Source organism: Hibiscus syriacus, unplaced genomic scaffold (genome assembly GCF_006381635.1).
Source record: "Hibiscus syriacus cultivar Baekdansim isolate YM2019G1 unplaced genomic scaffold, ASM638163v2 tig00111983_pilon, whole genome shotgun sequence".
In the NCBI taxonomy this organism is placed as follows: Eukaryota; Viridiplantae; Streptophyta; class Magnoliopsida; order Malvales; family Malvaceae; genus Hibiscus; species Hibiscus syriacus.
In genome coordinates, this window is record NW_024063228.1 from 362,274 (window position 1) to 379,123 (window position 16,850).

At 36.7% G+C, this 16,850-nt stretch overlaps 2 protein-coding genes and 2 pseudogenes across 3 annotated transcripts; 1 reads left to right on the forward strand and 3 right to left on the reverse strand.

Annotated features, from left to right (window-relative positions):
• Positions 1–1,538: 1,538 nt before the first annotated feature.
• LOC120173611 lies at positions 1,539–2,687 on the reverse strand (annotated as a pseudogene).
• Positions 2,688–3,857: 1,170 nt separating this feature from the next.
• LOC120173734 (pentatricopeptide repeat-containing protein At2g13600-like) lies at positions 3,858–4,754 on the forward strand. Its single transcript, XM_039180813.1, has 3 exons — positions 3,858–4,108; positions 4,219–4,579; positions 4,623–4,754. The coding sequence occupies exons 1-3, from the start codon at positions 3,858–3,860 to the stop codon at positions 4,752–4,754; spliced, it is 744 nt and encodes a 247-aa protein (XP_039036744.1).
• Positions 4,755–5,540: 786 nt separating this feature from the next.
• Positions 5,541–9,059, reverse strand: LOC120173735 (annotated as a pseudogene).
• A 2,145-nt stretch (positions 9,060–11,204) lies between these two features.
• LOC120173692 (WRKY transcription factor 23-like) lies at positions 11,205–12,741 on the reverse strand. Of its 2 annotated transcripts, XM_039180775.1 has the most exons (5): positions 12,482–12,737; positions 12,258–12,448; positions 11,972–12,115; positions 11,419–11,842; positions 11,205–11,360 (listed from the first exon to the last, which is right to left on the reverse strand). In XM_039180775.1, exons 1-4 carry the CDS (start codon positions 12,587–12,589, stop codon positions 11,425–11,427), a joined length of 861 nt encoding a protein of 286 aa, XP_039036706.1. In that variant the 5' UTR covers positions 12,590–12,737; the 3' UTR covers positions 11,205–11,360; positions 11,419–11,424. The 2 variants fall into 2 exon arrangements, with proteins under 2 accessions (XP_039036706.1, XP_039036705.1); XM_039180774.1 differs by having other exon boundaries at positions 12,258–12,741.
• Between the last annotated feature and the right edge of the window lie 4,109 nt (positions 12,742–16,850).

Genomic DNA, 16,850 nt, shown 5'->3' on the forward strand with positions numbered 1-16,850 from the left:
AACGCATAATCATAAATTAAATTAAAAATTTAAATGTAATTTAATTAAAATACAATATTTATAAAGTAAAAAATATAAATAGTTAGATGGTCAATAGTATAGTTTACCCTAAAAATTAATGTTTTATAAATATTGCATTTTAATTAAATTACGTTTAGATTTTTAACTAATTAATAATTATAAGTTTAATGATTCTTATCATTAATGGAGTTTATCTATGCTCGTCGAGCGTGACATTTTTTTTTAAATTAATAGTAGATGTTACATGTTTTTTATGTAAATTTATCAAAATTTTATTTAATTTTAAATTTCTTTTACATTTTTATATTTTTTTAAATAAAAATTTATAAGAGCCATATGACAACCATAAACCTATATTTATGGATATGTCATAAACTTATGAATTTCATGCGACAAAAATAAACTTAATTTCATATTTTTTATTTATGTATGTATAATTTTTAGTATTTATTGCACGATCTAAATGACTTCAATGGTAAAATAATTGTTATTATTAAGGATACAAACATTCGATATTAAAGGGTTGAATTTTTTAGCATATATTATTTTATACTCATTCCATATTAATAAAATTATTAGGAATTAGTGGGAACTAGTCAAATTGAGATGGGAACGTGGGAGGTAACTAGTGGGAAAAGGACAATTTGAGTGGAGGTTCTGGAAACCGTGCAGTTAGCATGCCGGGGATTACCATAGATGGCATAAGCTTTGTGATATGCATTCCAAAGCTAGTAAACTTCCGGTTGGGAACGTCATGCAGCGATTTTGTCAACAATGCAATAGGTAAGCATCTAAAATTCCAAACACTTTGCCGAGATGAAAAGGAGGCTAATTTAATTTGTAGAATGGGAGTTTGGGGGATGTAACCTTTAGCTTGAGATTGAACCCTGTTCTGCATGTACTCCCTGAGGCATTGGTTCTGCTATTTCATACTTGAACGCATGTGGTCGAGCTTTAAAATCATGGGGTCTCAGACCACCGCAGTCTTGTTGGGCGTCTTCTTCCTTCCAAAATTTCGCCTTTCCAGCTGAAGAACCACTGTCGAAGGAGGAGGATAAGTCTGGGTTAGATTGCATATGATTGTTGTCTATCTTCATGGGATTCTTTTAACGATTAAGAAATATTTATTTAATCCACATCATAATACCGTTAGATTATTAAAGGTTGAGTCATAAAAAACTCAATGTATAAAGTTCAGTGGTTAAATTGAAAAAAATTAAAAGTATAATGAGTTAAATAGGAGAGAGAGTAAAGAATAGTTATTGAATTTATAATTTACCCTTTATATTCGAACTCAAGCACCCTCATCCAAGTATCCTAATACTCTATTCGACTTGATCGCAAGTTTAATCGAACCTTTTCTTTATGAAAAAGAAGGATTATTATTGAAGAAATTTATTCTTAATTTGGGCTGAATTCTGAACATAAGTAATCAAACTTGAAGTCGAGCATAGAAATCAAACTCATTATTTACTTGGTAAACGAAGTCGGTTATCTTGATAGCTTAAACTTTAAGAGTTAAAAAATAAAATACGGTTGAGCTCAAGCTATTACTGATACCGAGAAATCTACCTAAGGAACTTAGAAATTAACAGTGAATTTGATTTCCCCATGAAATCTTGAGTATCTTTACAAAGACTAAATATATGACCCATGAAAGAAGAAGACATGTAAAAAGCTTCTGAAGAACACCATGAGCAAGAGATTGCATATCAATTACCTCAACAAGCTGGCCTTTCTCTGAAGAACACACACAAAAAGATCAAAAATTTTCAGCTTCTGATGTAAGAATGAAGCTTTATGAGGTTAATACAACATTGGTTATATCTGGGAACTTCTCCTTAATCGCTGCTTTGATTCCCGATCCAATCGATTCGGGACCTGTGTAGTTCACAAAGCAATCCCCGCCATCAATGGACAATACTTCCACGCTCCCACCGTAATTCTTAAAAGCCGGTCTCAGTATATCAAGATGACGATTCACTGCTGTTTACTTACAAATTCCAAACAAATTTCAATTTAGGTGAAAATTTTGTTCCCCGCCCCCCCCCCTGAGAATCTCAAGTTTGATATAGAAAACTCACCTCGACGGTTGTTTCCTTTACTACATCGTCGTACACTTGCCGAATTTCTTTGACTGCATCCCCGAATTTTTCTTTCATAACCCTTTCGATCCCCATTTTCATGGTGGTGTTGAGCTAGGGCAGCTCTCACATGCTCCTGAAATTTAATCAATTTTATATTAGCCATAAGCACATGGATATTAAATCATGAAACGAACGAAAAACTAAAGAGAGTGACCTAGGAGTTTGAGAGAGATGATGCCGTCTTCGACGGATAAAACGTCATTGTTTCCGCCATCGGCGATCAAGTAAGGCCTCAAATCCTCCAAAACCAGGTCCACGTTTTGAGCGGTGAGCTCGAATTGCTTTGAGGAGTACACCCCGAGAGACGAGCCGGTGACTGCGCCTGGGCTCGGGCTCGGGCTCGACGCTTTTACGTCTGTTTGCTGTTGGATTCTTCCTGGAGGGACACGTCTCCGTTGATTTAGAGATAAGAATCGTTGGATTTGAAGGGTGTTTGTAGGTACTAGCTGAGAAGAAAAGGTTAGGGTTTTGGTTAACCCGGTTGGTGCAAATAAAGCCATTTCCGATCCGGAATCGTTGCCGATTCTTACTGATACAATTTTGTATATATATTTTTTTGGTTGTCATCCCAATTTTTAGAGTTTTGTCTCGATTAATCTTGATCGATTCGCATCGCACACTTAATTTTAGTGAGTGAATCTTTCAGAGATTTTCTATATGCACAAAGTCTCGAATCGAAGACTTACTTAAAAAAGATCAAATTGCTTATCATTTGAATCAACCATGTCGATCAATTCTATATATTTCTATTGAGAAAAAATTAAAAAAAAAGGAGAAATTAAAAAATGCTGAATGGGCTTATTATTATAATTATAATTTAAATTTTAAATTAGGTATTAATATTTTTGTTAAAGTATTATGTGATTAAATTAATGAATGTTTACTGTAGGATAATATTTTGTTAAAAATTAATAATGTTAGTGATTATAATATAAATTTCAAAATTGCACTATTAAAATAATAACATTATCCAAATATTAGTGACTATTGATGTAGTTTAACGTAAAGTTTAATAAAATTAAGCGAACGGCTACCCTCCCACGTGCATCGGCGCCAAGTACTTGCCCGCCATGCGGATTTCGAAGATAACACCAATCAAGCATCTGAGAATTTCCGTCATCTTTCGACGAGCAATCTCAACGAAGATATCAATAATTGCCTTCAAATCACCCGATTGGACGAAGACAAAAAGCTCTTTGATCAAAGCAAATTGCCGGAGACTTCTCATGGAACGCAAAGATCACACTCTTTACTAGAAATGGCCAGACTGAACACGCCCATAAACTGTTCGATGAAGTGACGCTTAGAATCCCCGCTTCTTGGAACACCTTTTTATCGGACTTAAACAAAGCCAAGACCCAGAGGAGTTTATAAAGGCTTTCTAGAGATGGGTAGATTTGGTTTTAAACCAAACGAGTACACCATTTCGACTTTAGTTAGTGCGTTTTCGGGAACGAAGTTTAACGTATTGGTCCCGCAAATTCATGCGCTTGTTGTTTGTTCGGGGCTTAATATGAGCATATCGGTGGTGCCTACGTTGATGAAATGGTACGCGAAGATGGGGAATGTTGAGGCACTTGGGAGAGTGTTTAATGAGATTTTGATAAAGGATGTTGCTTGTTGGAATGCTTTGGTTCGGGATATATAGAAGTAGGATACTTTAAACAGGCTCCTAGGGTATTTGATAAGATGCCCGAGAGGGATATTGTTTCTTTGACTTGTTTGATTGATGGGTACATTAGGAATAAATGGGTTAATAAAGCTAGGTCTATGTTTAATAAGATGCCCGAGAAGAATGTGGTTTCTTGGACTGTGATGATTAATGGATACGTGCAACATGAAAGGTTTCGGGAGGCGTTGAAGCTATTTGTTTTGATGCTAAGATGTGGTACGAGGCCTAATCAGTTTACGTTTTCTAATGTATTGGATGCATGTGCTGGGTGTTCTTATCTTTTTACTGGCCAGCAAGTCCATTCATGCATTCTCAAGTTTGAGATACCGAAGGATTTAGTATTGTCTGCTTCCCTTGTTGATATGTATGCAAATGTAGTAATATTGATGCTGCATTTAGCATATTCAAGTCCATGCAGAATAAGAATTTGGTGTCATGGAATTCTTTGATAGCCGGTTATGCAAGACAAGGGCTTGGAACAAGAGCATTGCAGGAATTTAATAGAATGCTTAGCAACGGTGTCACTCCAAATCAGGTTACGATTTTTAATGTTCTGTTAGCATGCAGGGGCAGTGGATTGGTCGAAGAAGGTGAAAGACACTTCAACTCCATGAACCACAAGTATGGAATACAACCAGGGTTGGAGCATTATGCTTGTATGATGGAGACCTATGGGAAAGCAGGTCATATGGGTAAAGCTGAGACCTTGATCAAGGAGATGCTTTCCAAGTTTGATGTGGTTCTTTGGGGTGCATTTCTTAGGGCCTTTTATCTGTACTCAGGTTTGGAACCTCCAGAATTTGCCACAGAGTTTTTTAAAATTGAAAAGGGATTATCGTGCAGTTTATTCAGCGTTTAGAAAGATACATGGTGAAACGGGGAACGCTGCAACTGAATTGAAGCACTTGAAGTAGATGAAAGAGAAGAAGAAGAATATTGCAAAACACGATGCTTTTAGTCAGATTGAATCTTGAATGGTGAAATGAACCAAATACATGCATGCTCTTTAAAGACTTTTAGTCAGATTATGGTAAACTTTGAGTGGATTCAAGCTAGTAAGGACTTGTGATCATGTATTTCTTGATAATTTCTTCGCCAAGTGAGGCAAGTATATTTAGCATGGCGGACCCAAAAATATTCTTGAAAGATGAGTATATATTAATAACATAATTTTTTTATACAAATTTTTTTTAGAATGAATACCATCAACAAAATAAATAATTGACATCAAAAATTCCAATTTGAAGGTCGGCACAGTTCCTCTTACATCCACCACTGCATGAATGATTAGCTCTCCAGAAGTACTAAAACTTCTGAGCGTTGCAAAAGCTCCTAGATATCTACAAAACGAATTACCAGAGGAGTTTGTTCTAAGTTGGATGGTGTCCATTCGGACAATCTTAGATACTGCGGCTGGGCTGGAGCCTGGAGTGGTCGAGTCAGTTGATTTTACGTACAATGCCACCTAAATCCGTACAAGTCCTTAAAGCATCGGTGGTAGGATCAGAACCCAACACATTCAAGCTCAACCAGAAGTTAACGACTTGGCTCAAGTATATACCAAAAATAATAAACTTGTTAAGAGCTATTCGAATAGGATCTCAAGATGACAGATAATCACCAAAAAGTATATATCAAATATGTCCAGGAGATAACAGCACACAGCTAATTTTATTTGTAGGATAGATACCAAGGACTAGTTCCAAAAGCAATCGTTTCTTCTTCATTTAGGATCATTGGAATTGTTCGACAAATGATAAAATAGCAATTAGAATAACAAATTTGGACTAGATAGTACGATACAAAAAGATAGGGAAAGACGTTCCTACTGTTACGATGGTACAAGAAATTTCGTTTTCTTCCCATTTATCAACTAACATATGGAATAACTAGCAAATAGCACCATATATAAATTCGGACTAGATAGTAGCTTCATCTCCTGTTCCGACTCTCCTCTCGATCCTTCTCCTTTTTCTGTAAGCTTTTCAAGGACTCGCTTTGCCTCGCATTGTGGGAAGTTATCAAGATCATAATAATGTGGTGCTACATCAACTAACCTGTATTCGTCAAAAGAGTATATGTAAATTAAAGGGACGTCAACAAAACACTATAAAGACTACCTAAGGGTCTCTGATTTCCATGAACCAAGAAACAATTACACAACTACAAATGCTTTAACTATATAAGGAGAGACTAACCATTCACCACGAATATCTGTCACAGTACGAATAAAATTCCGACTTGTCAGTACGTACTCGTTGTAGATGACCCACTCTGGCTTGTGATCCAAGCAGTTTGATGGATGCAAGTGCACCACCTGCAAAATATATAGCACAATACAAATTGTTACGTTCCATCCGCACACCTAAATGGAGACAACTTCACCAATAAAGAAAGCATGACCAGGAAACAGAGAAGACAACCCTTATACTGACCTGGTTGTCTTTAACTGTCAAGTAGTGCCCCGTACGCTCCAGATGTGCTACCTGCATGAAATACCCAGCAAGCATGGCTTTTCTAATGTTGACATAGTAGTCACGGCTGTTGAAATCAGTGCTGCACATCTTGAGATTAAACCTGGCCATGATGCGCACCAACTGTTGTCTAACATTATCAGCAGACTTCAGTGCTCTATGGTTGACGAAATTCTCATAGCACCAAGATTGATCCTCGTCTGCGGTATTTGCAGATTGCAAAGCTCTAGTCAATCGCTATCAGAAAAAAATTTGGCTAGTCTTAAAGAAAAAAGATGAATTACTTACTGTTTTGTTTGTAAGCATGGTACACATTCAAAAGTGTGAGATGATCACCATCAATATGTCCAAACCGAGCTTTTGCTTCATCTGCAGCTTTTTGTGCCTCCCTAGGCCGTACAAAGCAATTGGGTACTAAAGAAAGAATTGAGTTATCACAGAAGAGGCCGATGGTAGGTCAGCAGAGGCATACAGGCAAGGCGACAGCATTGCGTCATGAGAGAATACTGAGAAACTGAAACTATCTGCATCAGCACTTGCTTAGAAATCTTATGGTACATGCCAACAGAGACATGGAACCCAGACAAGACAGTTGCTGATGACAACCTAAGACACATTACAGATTAACTGCATCGATGCATGCAAAGATATGCATGTAAACAGTTAAACATCTTGTGTTGTGCACTAGCCGAAGTGCAAACACTACTCAGATAGGGACGTTATCAAGCATGATAAAGTCCCATGACAACAACTTCCTAAGATCTGACTCAACACAAACACAAAGCATGCTACAGAACAAAGAAAGGTACTGAAAGCATGGCAGCAATTGAAAGAATCTCATTTGAACAGTTGAACTCAGAACTAACCACGAGCATCTTTGACATTTGAGGATCCAAGGGGAATTCACTCATGATCTCTCCCAACTTTGTTAAGTTCCCTTCATCATCCAATGCTCCCAAATAATTCAACACTTCCAACGCCCTCATCAATGTCTCTGGAGCGGGTGGGTCCATAAAATCAAAATGCACCAGATCATCAATTCCCAGTTTCTTCAAGGTGAGAACTGTATTTGCAAGGTTTGATCGCAATATTTCAGGATACGTCTGTGGCTGCAGATCATTATTAAAACTCTTCTCAGTGTAGAGCCTGAAGCATTTGCCAGGTTGGGTTCTTCCAGCACGTCCAGATCTTTGGTGTGCACTTGCCTTTGATATAGGAGATACCAGTAAGGACTCAACACGCACTCGTGGGTTGAAGACTTTTTGTTTAGAAAACCCTGGGTCAATAACATAAACAATGCCATCAATAGTCAAGGAAGTTTCAGCAATGTTTGTAGACACCAAAATCTTTCTTCCCGGGGGGCCATCCACCTCAACAGGAGGTGGAGCAGGCTCAAAAATCTTCTGCTGCATTGCTGGTGGAAGAGTTGAGTATAGGGGCACTACTTTAACAGGGCCTACTTGATCCCCCATATTTCCGATTTCTTTGTTATTTTACGACAGGCATCTTCGATCTCCTCCTCTCCTGTAAGGAAAACAAGTATATCACCCGGAGGTTCACACATGTGTATCTGCACAACAGTCCGAATCGCAGCCTCCAAGTAATCCCTTTCAGGTTCCTGAGTGTAAAATATCTCCACAGGGTGAAGCCTACCAGGCACCTTCATAAGTGGTGCACCATAAAAATAACCCTGAAACTTTTCAGCCTCTAGTGTAGCACTCATAACAACAAGCTTAAGATCAGGTCGATTCTTCAAAACTTCTTTCAAAAGCCCAAATAGCACATCGGTAGCCAATGTTCTTTCGTGAGCCTCATCGAGAATAATTACTGTATATCTTTCTAAAAGAGGATCAGTCATAGCTTCCCTTAAAAGCATACCGTCAGTTAAATATCTGCCCAACAACAGAAAGAAGATAAACCTCAAAACTCTCTAATTCAAATCCACGCCTATATCAATAATACCAAATATAACAACAGGAAAAATATATACTTACTTCAAAACAGTTCTTGCACTACTGCAATCCTCGAATCGAATACTATAACCCACATCCTCTCCAATAGTTACATCCATTTCTTCAGCAACACGGCGCGAAACAGACATAGCGGCCACTCTTCGCGGCTGGGTGCAGGCAACCATCATTTTCCTACGATTATCCGGGGTTTCTAAATCAACGGCGTCCAGCACAAACTGTGGTATCTGCATAATCGGGGGGAAAACTAGAATGTAACTGCCTAATTCTTTCCTCAAACAGAAATCCCTGATGATTGTTCATAGATAGTAAATCAAATTAAAATTTCTAAAATTTTCATCTGAAGGAAGTACTAACCTGTGTGGTTTTACCGCTACCGGTTTCACCGACTAAGATAAGGGTCTGATTCGCCTTTAAGACTTGCAAAAACTCCTCTTTCTGTTGCCAAACAGGCAGCGTTTTCCTTTTCTCCAAGATATCGTAATACCTTTGAGAATACGGCCTTCCATTCCACTTGTTGATCGAGCTGTTGGCGTTCACCGCCGCTACGCTTCCTAAACCGTTCGATTTTACGAGCTTCGCCGATGGCTCGTCCACCACATCGAACAAGCTCACCTTTCTCTTCCTCTCCGTACCCATTCAAAACCCTAGGGAATTTGATAGAGTCTGTTGAATAAAAAACTCCTCCTTTTGAAAGGGGGAATGAAAACCATAGCAATGGGAAAATCAGGTGGGTAAAAGAGAGGCAGAAGGCTAGGGGCATTTTGATTTCAGGTTATTTATATTTAATTATTCTACAATTTTACGAATTTGCCTATCTGCTGAAAAGACCGACTGAAAGGAGTATCATGTAACCAACCGAACCAACAATAATAAGGGTTGATTTATATTCGCTTTAATTTTAATTAAATAAATGAACGAACACAAACATAAAAAATAAAAATATTTTGTTCATGTTCGTTCGTTAAGGAATGCAGTTTGTTCTTGTTCGTTTATGTTCATTCATTTAAATGATAAACGAACAAAAACAATCGGATGTAACCGAACATAAACGAACGTAAATGAACGTAAACGTACATAAATAAAAATATGTTTTTTCTTTCCTAACAATTTTAGGATTATATTTTATTTAATTGTTTTGAGTTTTTTTTATTTGTATTTAAAATTAATTGAATTTTAAAATATTTATGGGTATAAGATTAATATTTATTTGGTTTTAATATTTTAAATGAGTCTATAGAGATTGGGCTAAACATAAATGAACGTGCATAAACGAACGAACATAAACAGACATATTACCAAACGTTCACAAACGTAAATGAATGAACGAACACTCTTTTCATGTTCATTCATTTAATTAAACGAACATAAAATATTGTTTATGTTCGTTCGTTTAATAAATAAACGAACATAAATAAACTTAAGGGTTAAGTTCGTTTAGATACCTATTTTCTGGAATTACTCATTGGTCCCTACAATTGAATTTATTTACGTTTTAGCCGTCCAAATCTAATCTTGCTTTAGTATTTCTAAATTCCAACTTTAATACTCTTCTTACAGCCTTTGAGCCCATTGAAAATTAAACTAAGCCCAATTTTCCAAGCTTTCCATATTCTTTATTAAAATGGGCATTTCAATCACAAGGTTCTTAACCTTGAGGTCGTGGGATCGAGTCCTATGGAGGACATTTCATAATTTGGAGGTCTCCTACGGAAGCTGTTCTCAACCTAGTGTTGGGGGCAGCCTACTATCTTACCTCCCCCTTACCCCATACATATGGGAACAAGGGACAACCATTTTTTTTGTTCAACCCCAATCTTATTGCGTGAATTTCTTGAAAGGTCATTAGCGGATCCACTGAACTTAGTATACATCCTAAAATCTAAAATTATATTTAAATAATTATTTATTATATTGATTGTATTCATCTTGAATTTTTATGTTTATTTATATATAAATTTTATATTGTTAATATATACGTGTTCATAACTATTTTTTGGGTCCGAGTAATTACATGACAATAGGACACTAGGGTTACAAAGTATATAACAAGATACTCTCTGTTAAGGGAGAGTAATCTCTCATATTCTCCTTCCATTCTTTCTCCTTCTAGGGAGAAGGTAAAGGATGTTCAGGGTCTCATTCTCCGACCATTGTTATTCTTGAATAATTTTATGTTTAAATTAAAGGAGATGAACTGTATAATCATATCCATTATCCAACCTTACCGTCCCTACGTAATGGCTTATCTCACTAACAATGTCGAGCTTATTCTTTATGCAACGTGAAAGGTATCTGATTTGCCCTTTTGCATTCATCACCATTTAAAAAAAATTAACCAGTGATCAATTTTTGTCAACGGTGTATTCTTAACAATGACAAGTTCACATGGCCAGCAAATATACCACCACAAAAGGAAATGTGAGATAGCGATGTTTGAAATCGAAATCCATAAATCTCCATGATATCAGAATAAAAGAATAATGCCCCCATACTGTAATGTTTTCATTTCCCTCGTACACAACACACTGAATCTCCACCCACACCATTCAATTCAATGAACCAAATCTGTGAGATAAATGTAACGACAGTAGAGTAATTCATGTTAACTCGGGAAAATTTTGTCCATTTTCTAAGAAAAGCTTCAGGTTTATGTTAGGAACGCATTGATTTTCTTTCTCACCAAATTTGTACGTTTGCAGGCCTCATCTGTTCCTCATTAATTATTGTTCACTGAGGAACCCTACACCTCAAAATCTCTTTTGCAGCACTTTCGATGGGAATCAATGCACATTCTTTCACCAACAAAAACAAAAACATAAGACAAACGATGGGTCAGATGAAATAAAGAGGAAAGACCCGAGTTTCCTTGGATCAAAATGAGAAGAAAAATCACTAAATGTGCCATTGGATCATAAAGTAAAAAAAACAACAAGTTACAGTAATATTCATCAAGATTTTCTATTTAGAAGGGGCGGCGTGTTCTTTTGCTACAAGAAAAATCACCACCTGCCACTGTCAGCAAGAAAAAATTACATTACCAGTGAACATGAACTAAATCATTTCATCTACACCTCTTTTCACCCCCCGAGTTAATAATAGAATTACTTATTACAGAGAACCGGTGCTTTAAACTAAATCTACTCTTCTTTCAGCATATGGGATGGTACAATGTCTTGAAGAAGGCCGTGGTCCTTAAGCAAGGACTGCCCTGAGGTGCAAAGGCGCCTTTCGTGAAGAAAACCAGCGCTAGTAGAGAAGCCATTATGGCCTAAAGGATACAAGGTGCTGCCAAATGGATGTTGCTGCTGCTGCTGGTGATGGTAGTAGTAGTGAGGTTGAGCCTTTTGCATTGGAATACTAAAAGCTGCTCCGGTGGCAGCTTCGATGGCGATGTCTGAGTTGAGACGAGAACCGCTGAGGCTCGGACGAGGCATGAGTGGGCTGGGGTGAGTGTGTTGCCCTTCGTAGGTGGTTACCACGATGCTTGGATCAGTGAAAGATCTCTCCACCCTCTTTTTCACATTACATGAGGTACCGGTGCAACGATAATAACTCCTGGGGAAATAAAACATCGACAAAACAAAGAAAAAGTTAACCCAAAACCCAAATTGGTAAGAACATTACGACACTGCACACAGAACGAGGGGACAAGACAATTTAAAGTGTGAACATTGAAGTTAGTACCTAGGAAAAGGGCTGTTTTTTAAAGCTTTTTGGCCGTACTTTCTCCATCTGTATCCATCTTCTAAATGATCAACCTCGCTCTTTGTCATGAACGCGAATCTTGGCTCTCTCTGTCTCTTTTGGTTTGTCTTCTTGGGTTTCAACCTACGCCCCAAAAAAAATTCCAAGCAAATATTTCAGCTTAAAGTTCACTTCGATGTGAAAACAACAATGGGGTTTCTGTTTAACAGTTAACCAAAAGCACAAAACTGCAAACAGAACATAAAACAAGGGTAAAGTTACTCACTGTTTCTTGGTTGTTTGCTGGTCTTCTTCATGGTCGTCAACTTTAACAGGTTCATCGTTGACGGCTTCACTCGATGCCGATGAAATCGACGAAGAGTTAGGCGTCGCAGGCAGATGAAAAGTTTCCGGTGACTCGATCTTCATCGGAGGGTCGGTTACAAGAGACGGAACCTGCTGTCCGATATCAAATAAAGGAGGACTGGTAAAGTCTTGAGTGCCCAATAGCTCCGTGAACCCTAATGGGAACTTGTCTCCTTCGCTACTCGTATCGTAAATCATTTGTAATGGGAAACTATTCGCTAAAAACGATGAGTTTCCCAATACATCTTCCATCTTTTAACCTCTTCTTTTCTCTCCTTGAATGTATGTGTATATATATGCTCAATCAACCGGACCAATTTCACTTCAACAACCAAGAGAAGCTTTGTTTAGTGAGAGAGAAGGGAAGGGAAGGGGAGTATGGGGTTTGATCTGATTTATAAGGTATGTTAAAGAGGGAGGGGAAGAGTTTTAGGGTTAGAAGAAAGTGATATTTTTTGGGTACAGAGAAGAAGAAAAGTGAGAGAGCTGGGAAAATGGCAATAATACTAATACATGGATTTTATTTCTTTTATATAAAACGTATATAATATTTAGACCGGTTAAATTTTTTGTACGGACATGCAACAGTTACGGTTGTCATTGAATGCATGTCGACGAAATCATTTTCATACGTAGAAATTTGACCGGTTAACTGGTCCAAAGTGTGAACGCATTTCCATCTCCACGTGAAGATTCTTATATGGCGTAAAGCACTAAAGCGGTAAAGCCCCTTGGTTTTGGCCTTTTGGTCGCAGTTTTTGGGTGTATAAATAAATAAATATTTTTTATCGGCAAAACTTTCGAGATAATGTTCTAAAAGAAATTAATTCACGAACTAATGCAATCCCAAGATTAATTGCTCAAATAGGGTGAAATCCACAGTGTTGGCCGTAGGTCGCCATGCACTCCGGGCGACCTTGTAGGTCATCATGCACTCCGGGCGACCTACCCCTTGCTCAAACAGAGAGAATGAACGTGAGAATAAACGTGTTGCATGGCACATGCACGTCCCAACCCATAGGTCGCCATGCCCTCCGGCCGACCTACCCTCGCTCGGCTTCCCTCGCATAGCTCGCTCGGTTGCCCTCGGATGCCCTCGCATAGCTCGTTCGGATGGCCTCGGTCGGATGACCTCGGATGCTCTCGGATGGCGTCGGATGCTTTCGGATGGCCTCGGATGCCCAGCGTGTTGGGACGTGCATGGCACATGCAATCTCTTGTAGCTCGCCGGGAAGACATGGCGGCCTAGTAAGTCGCCCGGAAGGCATGGCGACCTACGACCAACACTGTGGATTTCACCTTATTTGAGCAATTAATCTTAGGAGTACTTTATCCCGTGAATTAATTTTTTTCAGAACATTATCTCGAAAGTTTTGCCATTTTTCATCTTTAAAAACAAATAAATTAATAATATCAAAACCTAATGATGTACAAAGAAAGTATATGTTAATATTTTCTCATAAATCAAAACTAACATTCTTTTATACGTGTATGTATATGCGGGGGCGTGTAAGGAAATAACTCCAAAACCCTACGGAAAACGAAGAAAAAATAATTATTAAATCAGGCAAGTGGCAACGTGTATAAAACAAAGTGTGAGGATAAGATAACGTATACATTGATCATGTTTTAGTTTAATAATTACTTAATTTGTGTCATAATCAACACGATAGATCATGTAGGGACTAGTTGTATTAATAATATTTACTTATTCAAGACGGTGGTTATCCGAATGAAAGGTGGAAAAACGCAATAAAGACGAGGAAGAAGAAGATCATTAGAATTATCTTTTTCTTTGTAGCTTTAGCTCATGGGGATCGGTGTGGGAATAATAATACAATGCACGTGTGGTGTTGTAGTTAGGGGTGTAAACGAGTCGAGTCGAGTTCGAGTATTGCTGAGCTCGTCTCGACTTGAAAACTCTGAAATGGAGTTCGACTCGACTCAAAAACTCGCGAGATTAAAATTTTTAAACTCGACTCGAACTCGAAATCCTAAACTGAAGCTCGTTAGCAGCTCGAAAAGGCTCGAAATGAAAAAAAAAATCTTAAACTTAACTATATTGAATTCTCAAACTCGAACATGAACCTTAAATACATTAAAACATTACTGTATTTTTTAAAAACAATCAATACATAAATGTTAATATTATTAATAATTTATTTTTTAAAAAAATAAAATCTTAATATATTATATTTTCGAGCTGCTCACGAGGTTTTCGAGTCGAATATCAAGTAGCTCGTTTCGGCTCGTTAAGAATTCGAGTCGAGCTCGAGCTCGACTCGAGTCCATTCGATCCGAGTATTTATCGAGACTTAATCGAATTTATCTCGAGTACCTCACGATCTGTCTCGTCTCATTTACTGCCTAGTTGTAGCATGAATTCCATCCATCCCACCGCACGGTGACACAATTAACGTGTAAGCTCGACTTACCTTGCTTCAATAATTCGCTTCCTTTCTTCTTTTCTCGGTAACCATTAACTTTAGCTTTTTATTTTTCACACACCACAACTACTTTTGTATATAAATACATCCAACATAAAAGTTGTTTCTCATATATATAATTTTTTATAATTTTAAATCTGAAATTTACAAGGCAAGTCTAATTTGATTAATGTTAAAATTAATGTAACAGAGTCTCCAAATATTTACGTAATATAAAAGGGGTTAACGTGGAACAAAATTATATAAATATAAGATACAATAATAAAACGTCATAATGAGGTTTTGTTTTCATTCGTCCGCGTGTAATCTTTTGCAACGTCAAATCTGCATCCTCGTTGGAAGGATAAAGATGAGACGGTCAAATTCTTTATATTTTATTGGTGTGGAATTGAATTTTGATCAACAGTCTATTTTAAGAAGGAAAACAAATATTGTTTGATATAAAAATTATTTTACGTCGAGGAATTTGAATCATAAATTTTAAATTTTAAAATCTTATTTTCTTAACTTTACATTCTGAGACTCTAAATTTTAAATTTTAATATTTAAATCATTAAATACACGGCTCGGATGTTCCCATTTGAGGCGCGCGATCGTTGGAGCCTTTCGCCTCACACGTGTTATTTGGCTACTGTTTTGCCTTTATGGGACCCGCTTTTTGTCCTCTTTCTTGGAAGGGGCACCGCCAGCATTCCACGTTGTTGATCCAACGGGTGACATCAGGAAGAAAGTGCCCTTGATCGTGCCGTGAGTTTGGCATTTTGGGCCAGAACAAAACTCCAATCACGTTATAAGATTTTAGATTTTTTTAATTGGACCGTTCATTTTGTAAAGTTTTCCCCTCTAAAGCGGCAAATTCCCCTTTAATCTGTTTATTTATTTATTATTCTCTCTTGTAATTCCTAGTTGAATTTAATATCTCAATTGAGTTAATTTAAGCATTTTCAGTATTGGATTGATTAATTATTTGAATAATTGTTAATTAATCCTTTAAATATATAACAATTCTTATGTATGTAGACTATTTGAGCTCTTGGATACGTTTGGGAGCTCAAGAAAAATACAAGAATTGTATACACTATTCTTTTTCTTTAGTTTAAAATTATCTAAAGTTGTTTTGTTTTATTGTGCCAAGTCGCCATCTTCGATTACAAACCAGCCTAGTTTTTGGACTCGAGCCCAATAGTTGACTGCATTCACCACCCACTTGTCTAAACTAAAGTCCTATTATATATTTATTCGTTTAACTTCTTTTTTAAATTTGTCATTTAATTATATTATTTTCTTAAATTTCGTTCGTCCCTTCACATTGAATCTTTATATTAGTCTTAAAATTTTATATTTTAACATTTTTTTAATTTTAATCTTTATTTAAAAGAAAATACTCCAACACGGATGGATCAAATAAAATATAAAAAAAAACTTGTGTTTGAGATGAAAGTTTCAAGATTTTTTTGATAATTTCTAAAATGATTTGACATCTTTAAAGAATTAAAAGGTAGATTGATCTAAATGACCTAAATTCAATTTTTTAATAATAAATTATTTTTTTATAACTGAATGATAAAAAACACATATTTATTTTTTGATAAAAATAATAATTTAATAGATAATATAAAAATGAGGTGTGAATAAAAAGTTTAAATATTTATTTTTACAAAAAATAAAATAAAAAATATATAATTTTATTATTTATTTCTCAATTAAGCTTTTTATCGTATAAACTGTCTTAGAAGATTGAGAGCAGCGAAGGTGTCTTTAACTTTTCAGTTTCATGATTCCCTATTGTTGGCCCCGTTAACACGATTTATTCAAATCAAGAGCCTGTACGAGTGGTGCACATGGCATTGCCAAACTCAAACTAAAATTGGGGTTTTGGCAAGTTTCTTAGAGGCATAAAGAAAGAGACAAAATATTCTGAATTTCACTTTTGTTGGACGACAACTATCTTTCTTCCGCTGTCTCCTGCTTACCGTATGTCTGAATGTGGATTGTATCTGTCCACACCAGAAGCTCCAGAGGATGTATCAGTGCTTTTGACTGTCACCTAATAAAACAAGGCCAAA

What these genes read in the sequence shown, in the direction of transcription:
- LOC120173734 (XM_039180813.1), top strand. Translation starts at nt 3,858, where the DNA reads ATGCCCGAGAGGGATATTGTTTCTTTGACTTGTTTGATTGATGGGTAC. An exon ending in GTATTGGATGCATGTGCTGG is followed by an intron (nt 4,109 to 4,218) that starts GTGTTCTTATCT and finishes ATGCAAATGTAG; the next exon opens with TAATATTGATGCTGCATTTA. An exon ending in TGCTTTCCAAGTTTGATGTG is followed by an intron (nt 4,580 to 4,622) that starts GTTCTTTGGGGT and finishes ATCTGTACTCAG; the next exon opens with GTTTGGAACCTCCAGAATTT.
- LOC120173692 (XM_039180774.1), bottom strand. Translation starts at nt 12,589, where the DNA reads ATGGAAGATGTATTGGGAAACTCATCGTTTTTAGCGAATAGTTTCCCA. An exon ending in CAGCAAACAACCAAGAAACA is followed by an intron (nt 12,116 to 12,257) that starts GTGAGTAACTTT and finishes TTTGGGGCGTAG; the next exon opens with GTTGAAACCCAAGAAGACAA. An exon ending in AAAAACAGCCCTTTTCCTAG is followed by an intron (nt 11,843 to 11,971) that starts GTACTAACTTCA and finishes TTATTTCCCCAG; the next exon opens with GAGTTATTATCGTTGCACCG.